The sequence below is a fragment of the Gracilinanus agilis genome, chromosome 2, assembly GCF_016433145.1.
Source record: "Gracilinanus agilis isolate LMUSP501 chromosome 2, AgileGrace, whole genome shotgun sequence".
NCBI classification, from domain to species: domain Eukaryota; kingdom Metazoa; phylum Chordata; class Mammalia; order Didelphimorphia; family Didelphidae; genus Gracilinanus; species Gracilinanus agilis.
The window spans coordinates 673,310,350-673,322,371 of NC_058131.1; the positions used below are offsets into that span (position 1 = coordinate 673,310,350).

The 12,022-nt window shown below is 44.4% G+C and overlaps 1 protein-coding gene across 1 annotated transcript in view; it reads right to left on the minus strand.

Annotated features, from left to right (window-relative positions):
* Nucleotides 1-12,022, minus strand: part of CDH23 (cadherin related 23) — a 357,372-nt gene that overhangs the window by 262,676 nt on the left and 82,674 nt on the right. The window contains exons 4-5 of the mRNA XM_044660245.1: nucleotides 6,349-6,498; nucleotides 4,481-4,639 (exon numbers count right to left, since the gene is read on the minus strand). Of these exons, the coding sequence (XP_044516180.1) occupies nucleotides 4,481-4,639; nucleotides 6,349-6,498 (309 nt within the window). The remainder of the gene's footprint in view (nucleotides 1-4,480; nucleotides 4,640-6,348; nucleotides 6,499-12,022) is intronic.

Consider the following 12,022-nt stretch of genomic DNA (forward strand, 5'->3'; position numbering starts at 1 on the left):
TCTATCTATCTATCTATCTATCTATCTATCTATCTATCTATCTATCTGTCTGTCTGTCTGTTTTTCTGTCTGTCTGTCTGTCTATCTATCTATCTATCCATCCATCTGTCTGTCTATCTATCCATACATATATATTTGGTGAATGATGTATGTCTTTTGCATTTCCACTTCTCAGTTCATTCCCTGGAGCTGAACATTCCCAAATCATTCTTTAAATACTAAATCTGTATTTATATTTAATATTCTCTTCAATCTATTCATTTCACTCTCAATTTTCTCACATAGTTCTTTCCAAGTATTTTTTAATTAATTGCTCATCTTTTCTTACAGAAAAATAGTATTTTATCACAATCATATACCACAATTTGTTTAGCCATTCTGAAATTGATGGACAACCCAACAATTTCCAGTTCTTTGCTACCACTAGTTGACCTACTATAAATGTTTAGGAATATATATGTTCTCTTTTTTTTCCCCCTGATCTCCTTGGGAAACAAACCCTTTGGGTATATTGCTGAGTCTAAGAGTATGCACAGTTTTATAGCTTTCTGTACATAATTCCAAATTGCTCTCCAAAATGGCTGATCAATTCATAGTTCCACCAACAGTTTATTAGTATACGATCATCCCTCTGTTCCCTCTTTTCCACATCTCCAACATTTGTCATTTTATCCTTTGTTCATTTTAGGTAAGATATTAATTTTTAAAAAGAAAAAGAAGAAATGAAAAAAGAGTTTTTCTCCTCTTCCTTCTCCTCCATTTTTTGTATTCATCATTTCTTGCTATTCAAGAATATCTCATTATGTTCTTTTACTTTAAATGGCTTTATCATTACTCATTAATCAATAAATGAGCAAAAAGGATTTTTTAGCCAGGATTTACCACTATAAAAACAGTTATAAATATTTTTAATTAGGTGACACTTTCTTTGTATTTTGTTCATTTGGGAGTAAAGTAGTGGTGTGATTTTGGGGTAATAAATTATAGGAATCTATGAGTTTCTACACATTGAGAACTAATTAATTAATTAATCAATGATAATCCAAGCTTTATCTCTAGGTACATTTTTCTTTTCATCTTATAAGATCTTATAAAATATGTTAACAACTATGAAGGTGTCTCCTTAAATCAGTCAGAGACCATTATAACAAGTAACATATTAAGAATTACAACATATAAATCTTGTATTATTGAAAAAGAAGAACTTAGAGAGAAACTGGAGTAAAGTTTCTCAAAAATTCTAAGGAAAATAAAAAGCCATATCACCAGGGAGAAACATTTAGATCCCTTCTTGCAGGATTTATTTCTATTCCTTTTTAGCTAATATCAGGTGAAAAAAGCTGTTCTTATCAATTTAATATGTGATATATGTCTCCATGGGCAACGTATTAAAATTTCACCTTTACAACATCTCTCCAATACACTCTCTTCTCTCCTTTGACACTGCCATCATTATAATTTAAGTCCTAATCACCTCAAGGCTAAAAGTTGCTATAGCCTGCTTGTAGGTCTCTCTAACTCAATTCCCTTCATTCCCCAATTCCTCCTATGTTCACATGCTAAAATGATTTTCCTAGGGTAGTTACAACCCTGTCACCTCAATATTCAACAAACTTCAGTGACTCCACTTTGCCTATAGAATCACATACAAAAATGTTCTACTTGATTCTCAAAGCACTTCACAATATATCCTGCTGTTACCTTTCTAGTCTTCTTATATCTTACCCTCCCTGGCACTCTTCTTGAACTTTTCCATCCAAGGATAGTGGCCTCCTGGCTTTTCCAAGCAGAAAACTAACTCTCTCTCTCTCTCTCTCTCTCTCTCTCTCTCTCTCTCTCTCTCTCTCTCTCTCTCTCTCTCCCTCTGCCCTTGTCATCTGTTTTAGAATCAATACTAAGTACTGGTTCAAAAGCAGAAGAGAGGTAAAGGTTATGCAACTGGGGCTAAGTGACTAGCTCAGGGACACATAGCTAGGAAATGTGAGGGCTGATTTGAACCTAGGACCTCCCGTCTTTAGATCCTGGCCACCTAGCTGTCCCACCCTGAGCCATTCTTAACTCTTTCCTCTCCCTTATCCTCCTATCCAATCAACTGCCATATCTTGTTGATTCTACCTCCATAATTTATCTCACATCTCTCTGTCCCTGCTCTCCCCTCACCTACTCACCATCCTAGGATAGGGCCTCATCACCATTCCCTTGTGCTATGACAATATCCCCTTAATTAGCCTCCCTGTAATCAGCCTCTCCCCTCTCCAAACTATCTCCCATGCAGTTTCCAGATTGGTATTCTGAAAGCACAAATCCGAGCGTATCACTCCTTTACAAAGGCATCAGTGGCAGCCAGGCACATCTAGGAAAACAAGGCACTTTGGCATTTAGAGCCCTTCCCAATGTGATTTCAGGTTCCTATTCTCCATGATAACATTTTATGTTACAGCTGAATTACTCTTATCCACCCATAGTATTCTACCTCCTGTTTCAATGCCAATCCCAAGCCTGGGATGCACTCTCTGTTCACCTCTGCCTCAAAGAATCCTTGGTTTTGGGGAGGTCCTGGGTTCAAATCTGATCTCGGACACTTCCTATCTGTGTGACCTTGGGCAAGTCTCTCTAGTTAACTCTAATTGCGCAACTCTTACCAATCTTCTGCCTTGGAACCAATACCTAGACTTGATACTAAGACAGAAAGTAAAGGTTTAAAAAAATGTAAAAAGGAAAAAAAAAAGAATCCATGGCTTCCTAGAAGAAGCAAATCAGAAAACCCCAGAAATGAGATGCCACGTCCTACAGGAGGTCTATTCCGAGCCCCTCAGAATCAATGAGTGATAAAGCATTTCTTAAGCACTTACTATATAGTTTACTTTCTCCCTTCCTTTTCCAAACCATTATCTTGTCTTAGAATCAATACCGTGTCCTGGTTCCAAGGCAGAAGAGTGATCAGGGCTAGGCAAATGGGTTAAGTGTCTTGCCCAGGGTCCCACAGCTAGGTCTGAGGTCCAACTTGAACCCAGGACCTCCCATCTCCAGGCCTGGCTCTCTATCCAGTAAAGCACAAAGGTGGCCCACAGTAGGCTCCTAATACATTCCTGCTGAATGAATGGATGAATGAATGAATGGAGATAATCTGTACTCCGGAGCTAGCACAGTCAAGAGTGTGCCAACAGCCATCCCCAGACTCCACTCACACAACAGCACTGCATATTCGGTCTGGAGGCCCTGGTTGCACAGGCTGATTTATGGCAGGGGCAAGCCTCAGTGAAGGCTGGCAGAGCCAGAGGGTGGGGGGAGGCGAAGCAACCAATGGCAGCCACAGACTTATTGTTTGGCGTCTGACAGCCTGACTAGCTAAACATCTGTTTGAAATATTAATAACTGTCAGATGGGAAGCGCCTGGGGGCTCAATACAGTTTCACACCATCTGTCTGTAGAGTAAACACACTTATAAGTGTGGGACCCCACGAGCCAAAGAGGCATTCTCCTTCCTCCTCTGCTCAGGGGGTGGGGGATCCACAGGAAGGTGATGGGGACATTCACAGGCACCTGAATTGGGGGTTCCACAGTGAGAGCAAGAGGGGCGAAGTGAGAAGAATGTAGGGTGGAGTCACTCATTTAGAGCTGCCAGGGACCTTAAGAGTCATCTAGCACATCATTTTACAGATGAGGAAACTGAGGTAAGCCCAGAGAGGTGAAATGATTTGCCCCAGGTCATATGGGTTGTAAGGGGGCAGAAGTATACCCACTCTGGATGGGCAGGGACCTTTAAGTAAGGGTCTCCCTTGATTCTGTTTTCCCAGGGGCTGTGTCCTTAGTAAATATGGGACCCCAGCTCTGGAGGCGGCTGGGTATTTTTCCAAGATGCCCAAGGACTTAGGCTATTGCTGTTTTCTCTCCTAACTGGGCAGATTCCCCCATCAGTTTCAAGCATAATCTCACTTTGTCCTTAGGATTCTCTTATTGGATCCTTGGATACCAGCACTGCCACTCCTGGCCAGGGGTGCCCTGGTTTCTTGCAGAGTCCCCCATGTTCTCCAGAAATTAGTGGATATTATCTGAATACATAAAGTAGGGCAGTGTCTAACATTAGGGGGTTGGAGTTGTCCAGGGACGGCTCAAGGTGTCTGGGTAAAACTCAGCTGGATGAGGCAATTAGGCTGTACAATGGACAATATTGGACCTGGAATCAAGAAGACTTGAGTTCAAATGGAGCTTCAAACATTTACTAGTCATATGACCCTGGGCAAGTCATTTTACTTTTGTCTGTTTCAGTTTCCTTATTTGTAAAATGGGAATAATAATAGCACTACCAGGGATGTTGTGAGGATACAAAACGATCTTTGTAAAGTGCTTCTTAAATCTTAAAGCACAATGAAAATAATAGGATGACAATAGTTATGGTTATTAATTACCAACCTCATGAAAGCCGCTAGCCATCGAGAGGAGATCACTGCCCTCTGAGGAAGCGGGCAGGAGGACTCACCAGAACTGTCAGGATGGTTGTCCCCACAGTAACATTCTCGTACAGGCTGACATTGTATAATGGCTGACTGAAGATGGGCCGGTTGTCATTCTCATTGATGAGGGTAATCTTCACCTTGGCATAGCCCACATGGTCAGGCACACTCTCATTGGCAAACATCTAGGTAGGGGGAGGAGAGAGGATAAGTGAGCACCTTACCTCCAACTCTCTCCCACCTTCATCCTTTGACATGTCACCAATGGGCAAGGAACATCTACCCATCCAGGCATTTGGGGGACTATTTAAAACTTTCATTTTTATGATTTAAATTCTATGACAAAAATCATTTTTAATAAAAATAGAACTAGCTCCCCCAATTCTGGGCTTAGACAAACTGAGTTCGATTTAGTTGCAGAAACCAAAATATTTCACTTTTTGGCTCATGTTGGCCCTGCCCAGAGTAACCTCGTGGAAATCTTAGGATAGAAGTTGAATATAGCTTGTGTTGGCATTGAGGATAGCAGATGTGCCACGAACCCATCGGTAAGCTGGGGGTGTGTCTACCCCAAGCACTCCCCCAAAGTATCTGTTCTCAGTTTCTAGCCACCTGCTTTTCTTGGACCTCTAGCCACCTGCCGCACCCGACTTGGAGAAGGGGTGTTGGTCTATTTCCATCCTTCTTCCAGCTAGCTCTTACAGATCTCTCCAGCAAGCCATTTGAGTTGTTGGTCCTGCATGGCAGGATTGGAGGTGGGCAGGACCAGTAGGGAATGGGAGCATCTGGATCCTTATCACCTGCTCTGCTAAGGACACATATCGATGGTCTGTGTTCAGCAAATGTACGGTTTCCCTAGTGGTGGGTGTCTTGTGTTTGGTTGGTAGCCCTTGAGGGGTTCCGAGCTTGAGGGAAGGAAGGGAGGGGGCTTGAGAAAGTGGGCACCTCTATCTCTGCTCCCTGATTGGTCAGTATATGATGCTGAGGAGACCAGGGATCATGAGTCCCAGGTCTGGGTCACAGGCACAGCTCTGTGGAAACTTGAGTTCCTGCTTGTGGAGTCTGCTCTGCATTTTTGATCTTGGCACCTCTGAACCTCAAATCCAGGGCAATCTAGATCTGTTCTCTCTAGCCCCCTTCCTTGCTTTACCAGCAAGCCCAAGTCCTGTCGAATCGCAGGGTAGATGGGCTACTTGAAGAGCTGGGCAGTTCTCAGTTTATTCTTCCCTTTCCATTCTGAACTCAAATGCCCCTTTTTTCAATGCCCCCCTTCCCTGCCTAGGTAACCTGTTCCCTCATATTTTGTAATGCCCATTTCCATGAAGCTTTTTATAACTTTATGTGCCCCCCTTGCTCTGGGCATCGAGAAGCACCGGGACAAAGAGTATTCACCTTGAAAGTGTGCTAATTATGGCTGGTATCTGGATAGTGAGAGATCTGGGGTCTTAGAAGAGACCTTTGAGTAATCTTCTCAAATCACATTCCATAGTCGGCCACCTCCTCCTCAGCCCATGCTCTGCATAGAGATCAGATCTAGGAGCCCAAACCACTACTTAGCTCGATGTCTTGCCAGGCATTTGTCCAGTGGGTAGCATTTTTCTGGGGTGGCGTGGAGGCGCTCTGGCATCTCAATCTGGAATCCTACTGATGGGCTGTAATCAATACTCAGAAACAGGTTCCTCTCCCTTCCACTCCCGTGAAGAACCTTCCATTGGCTTGACTTTGCAGATATTCACTTGTTCTCTTAGGAAAGGCTATCCTGTCCCAGGCTCTCCGGCTGTCGACCTCGTGACTATTCCCATCTTGAGCCCTTGGAGGGATTGGGCACGGATGGAGCTGACCTTTGCCACCCCCCCAGCCCAAGGGGAAAGGAGGAGGAGAGGAGGATACTTACATCAAATTCATAGCGGGGGACAGTCTCGTAGTCCAATGGCTGGGCAACTCGCATTCGGATGTCAGCCTTCCCCTGGATGGAGGTGGGGGAGACGATGAAGTGGTGGGAGTTGTTGCCCACCAGGTAGACTTCGAACATGCTGTTAAGGCCCTGGAAAAAGGAAAGGCGAAGAACTCCATGACACACTGACACAGGAGCCTGGAATGCTGGGGCTACATGGAGTGTGGGTCTAGGCAGAAGATGTGCTGGCGAGGCTGGGACAGGTGGGAGCTTGGTGGGAGATCAAAGAAAAGTAATTTTAAGGTGATAAGAAGAAGTAACAATAGAGAGGACTGGTCTGACTTCCCAACCTCCTTCCCTTCCATCTTAGAATTAATACTAAGTATTGGTTTTAAGACCGAAATGTGGTAAGGGCTAGGCAGTGGGTGTTAAGTGATTTGCCCAGGATCACACAGCTGGGAAGTGTCTGAGGCCAGATTTGAACCCAAGGCCTCCTGTTTCCAGTCCTGGCACTTTATCTGGTGAGCCATTTAGCTGTTCCCAAAAGATAATTTTAGAGGGGAGGCAGTTAGGTGGTGCAGTGGATAGAGTGCCTGACCTGGAGCCAGGAGGACTTAGGTTTAAATGTGGCCTCAGACACTTCGTAGCTGTGTGATCCTGGGCAAGTCACTTAACCCCATTTGCCTAGTCTTTGACTTTCTGTCTTAGAGTTGTTGCTAAGAAAAAGTAGAGGTTGAGAGCGAGAGATGGGCAGACAGACAGAGACATACACACAGAGACAGAGAGGGAGGGAGAGGGGAGGAGGGAGAGAGAGAGGAAAAGAGAGACACAGAGAGACAGAGAGGGGGAGGAGAGAGAGAGAGACAGAGAGAGAGACAGAGACAGAGAGAGACAGAGACAGAGACAGAGACAGAGAGATAGAGAGAGAGACAGAGGGTGGGGGGAGAGATATGACTGATCTGATCTCACACCTTTGGGCAGAGAGTCCTGATATTTTGGAAGATTGGTCAGTGAGGGAAGGAAAATGATGCTTTCTTTTTGTTGCTTGGGGAGAGATTCCTGTAAAATGTGCCTTTTTGGCCGGTCTGTGATCTACTAGTCTCTCAGAGGGAGCCTCCACTCCCATTCTGGCTCCCCGAGCTCCCTTCTCCTGTGTATTACCATGGAAGAAGGAGTTTGTGGATGGTGTCAGGGAAGACATTGTAAAGAGAGAAGCATAAAGAACCTGCCTGTCATTACACAAGTAAAGAGAGTCTGTTACTGACTCACTTGGGTTCTCAGACTTTTAGATGTGGGAAAAGGGGCACGTGTGGGCTCAGTCTTCCCTCAGATCTCAGAAGCAGAGCATGTGCCCATCTCTGTTAGCTTTGGTTTCAGGCTCAGGAAACCTGTTTCTTTTTTTTTTAATCCTTACCTTCCACCTTAGAATCAATATTATGTACTGGTTCTAAGGCAGAAGATTGGTAAAGGAAAGGCAATGGGGGTTAAATGACTTGCCCAGGGTCCCACAGCTAGGAAGTGTCTGAGGCCAAATTTGAATCCAGGACCTTCTCTCTCTAGGCCTAGCTCTCCATCCATTGAGTTACCCAGCTGCCCCCCAAGGAGACCTGTTTCTTAATCTTGCCTCATATTTTTATTAGTGGGATGATCCCTAAGCCTCAGTTTCTTCATCTCTAAAATGGGCATAAAGATATTTGTACTACACCTTCCTCACAGGGTTGTTGTGAAGAAAGCACTTTGTAGATTTTCAAGCCCTACATAAATTTTGGTTATTACCCTTTTTGTCCATAAATCAATATTTGTTGATTTGAATTATTAAATTTGATAGGCTGTGCCATCTGGCACGAGTGCTTTACCCTGTTGGTATATGTTGAGGCTGCTTCGGTCCCTGTAGGTCACCCTGCCTGGGTTCCCTTAGCCATCTCCTTCCTCTGCCTGACCCTCCTGGGAGACCTTTTTGCCCAGGGCAGATGGTAGCTGTGGGACCCTCCTACTTAACAACTCTTCTCTCTCTTCCCTTCTTGCAGTGTGACCTGGTATAGACCATGGCGGTAAAGCTCTCTGGGCCTAACAGGAGAATTTTCAATTTTACCCCTTGTGGACTCCATCCTGTTAGAAGGAGGGGACCAATTAAATGCCCGAAGGGTCACTAATAGCTAAAGCTGTCAGAGCGTGACAGCTCTGAGCAGGTGACAGAGACAGAGAGAGGATCTCCCTCTCTCCCCTCTCCTGGATTTCAACCCTGGCCCTTCCCTGGCAGGGCCTGTGGAGGGAGGGAGGGAGGGAGGGAGGGAAGGAGGGAGCAGCGGATGAGATGCTCACCCCCTCACCCCCACTGCACCCACCCACGGCGATGTGAAATGCTCCAGGCCTCTGGAGACACCTTTGTAGAGATAAGGGAGGGCGAGAGACTTGAGTAAAGACATTTTATTACCCGCCTCCCTTTCTGAGCCAGGCGTTTCCTACTGTGGCCAAGTTATTTACCGTGGTCTCGAAGTGCGAACTAAATTAAAGCAGTGAGAGAAGCAGAGGCACAGAGACAGAAAGACTGAAGGACAAGACAGAGGGACAGAGAGACCAAACAGAGACAAGAAAGAGAGAGACGGAGATAGAGATGAGACTGGGGGACAGAGACAGAAAAGACAGACAGACAGACAGAGAGACAAGCCAGAGGGACAGAGAAACAAGACAGAGACAGATAGAGAGACAAAGAAATAAGACAGAGGGACAGAGACAGAGACAGATGCAAGCCAGAGACAGATGGAGACAAGATAGAGGGACAGAGCAATAAGACAGAGAGATGGAGAGACCAGAGACAAGAAAGAGAGAGATGGAAATAAAGATGAGGCAGAAAAGACAGACAGACAGATAGAGAGACAAGACAGAGGTATGGAGAAATAAGACAGACACAGACAGAAACACAAAGAAATAAGACAGAGGGACAGAGACAGAGACATATGCAAGCCAGAGACAGACGGAGACAAGATAGAGGGACAGAGAAATAAGACAGAGAGACAAGACAGAGGGATGGAGAAACAAGACAGAGACAAGAGAGACAGAGATAGAGATGAGACAGGGGGACAGAGACAGAAAAGACAGACAGACAGAGAGACAAGACAGAGGGATGGAGAAACAAGACAGAGACAGACAGAAAGACAAAGAAATAAGACAGAGGGACAGAGATAGAGACAGATGCGAGCCAGAGACAGACGGAGACAAGATAGAGGGACAGAAAAATAAGAGAGAGAGAGACAAAGAGAGGACAAGACAGAGATTCAGAAAGATAAAACAGATAAGAGAGAGACAAATATAGAGACAGAGACAGAGACACAGAGAAAGACAGAGTGATAGATGTAAGACAGAGACAGACAAGTCAGAGAGACAGAAACAAAACAGGGAGAAAAGACAAAGAGACAGTGAGAGACAAAAGATATAAAAGAGTAAGACTGAAAGACAGAGACAACATAGAGAGACAGAGTCAAGGGACAAAAAGAGACAGTCAGAGACAAAACAGAGAAACAGATGGACAGCCAAGACAGCTAGGGAGACCAGACAGACAGACAAGACAGCAGATCATGAGGAAGGCTTAAGCAAGGAGGCACGACGATGATTATTTGGTTGCATACTCCTGCCCCAACCCTCTCAGCAATTAGCTACCCATCTCCAAATAAAAGTAACTGAGTCCTCAAGGAGTTGACATTCTAAAGGAGGAAAGACAAAAGGGAGCTAGAAAGGTGTGGGTGCAAAAAGGGTGGCCTGGTTTAGAAATAGTGGTCAAGAAGCAACATGACCGGCTATGTCTGGACAAGATAAGGAAAGACATCATCTTTCAGCCTCTGGCAACCCAGGTATAGTGGTATAGACGAAAGGGGTCCTGGATTTTGAATAAAAGGAAATAGGATTCAAATCCTATTTCTCCCATTCCCTGTGTGATCTTGGGCCTCATTCTCTTCATCTAGGAAAGGAGGGGGTTGGACTTGATGGCCTCTCAGATCTCTTTCAACTTCGAGTCTATAATCTTGTAATCAAGAATTTGCCTCATGCTCATAAAACTCCTAAGTTACAATGCTGGAGCTTAAATCCAGATTTTCTGATTTTAATCCTGGTGCTTTCCCATTAATTATCTACTATGGGAACAGCTAGGGTAGCCCGGTGGATAGAGCACCAGGTCTGGTTGCTCTGATGGACAGTTTTGGAGGCAACAATGGCTCTTCCCTTTCCCATCACCCTCAACCAGTTACCTAATCTTGCTAAGTCTATTTCCATCATATCTCTTATGTCTGTCCTCTTCTCTCTATTATACCAACTCCAATGGGCTGGCCACATTGTTTATTGCCAGACACACATTTGCCTTCAAGACTATTTTATGGAGAACACACACAAGGCTAGCGCCCCCCCTGGAGGTCAGAAAAGTGATACGAGGCCATTCTCAAGGTTTCCCTGAAGAGCTTTAGTTTTGGTTGTGGGACGTGGGAGACACTGGCATAGGCCTGCCCAGATTGGTGTGCCCAGAGCAAAGAAGGGGCTGAGCAAAGCAGAACTGCAATAGCCCAAAAGAAATGTGAAATATGCAAATTTGGAGCCATCTCCATCCCCAATGGGCATACCAGCTATTTGTTACTGATGTGTGGTAGAGCCTTCTGAGCTCATGTTGGTCTAATTCAGTGATTCCCAAAGTGGGCGCCACCGCCCCCTGGTGGGTGCTGCAGCAATCCAGGGAGGGGGTGATGGCCACAGGTGCATTTATCTTTCCTGTTAATTGCTATTAAAATTAAAAAAATTAATTTCCAGGGGGCTAAGTAATATTTTTTCTGGAAAGGGGGCAGTAAGCCAAAAAAGTTTGGGAACTACTGGTCTTATTGATCACAGGCACACTGTACATTGACCCTGACATTAGGATGTCATTTTGGTCCTCTTCGAGTATGGAGGACAACAACCATACCATTATCATATCAGACCATACCATGGTTACCCTCATCCTAGAGTTGGGCCTGCATCACCTCTTTTGTGGATTATTTAAAAAAACATCCCAATTATTCTTCCTGCTTCTGCTTTATCTATCCTTTAACCCATCATTTCTAGAGCTGCCAAGACAATATTCCTAAAGCACAGACCTGGCCACATCCTTTCCTTACATATGAATCACCAATGGGGTTTCATATTGCCTCTAAGATAAAATATCAACTTCTCAGTCTGGCATTTAAAGCCCCTCACAGTCTGACACCAGAATAATAATAATAATAAGTGACATTTACATTGTGTTTTCAAGTATGCGAAACACTTTATATACACTACGTAATTTGAACCTCTCAACGATCATCTATAGTAGATGATGCTGGTGTTATTCACCCCATTTTAGAGATGAGGAAACTGAGGTTTAGAGAAGGGAAGAGACTTGCCCAGAGTCACTTGGTTATGAAGTATCAGAGGTAGAGCCTGCATCAGGGGCCAAAAGGCTGCAGAAAGAAAGAAAAAGAAGGAAGGAAGGAAGGAAGGAAGGAAGGAAAGAAACTCAGAAAGGAAGAATGGAAGAGAGAAAGAAATATAAAGCAATAAAGAGGGTAAGAAAGGAAAGAAGAAGAAAGGATGGTAGATAGGAAGAAAAGAGGGAAGAAAAGGAGAAAAGAAGGAAGGAAAGAAGGAAAATAAAGAAGGAAAGAAAGGAAAGAAAAGA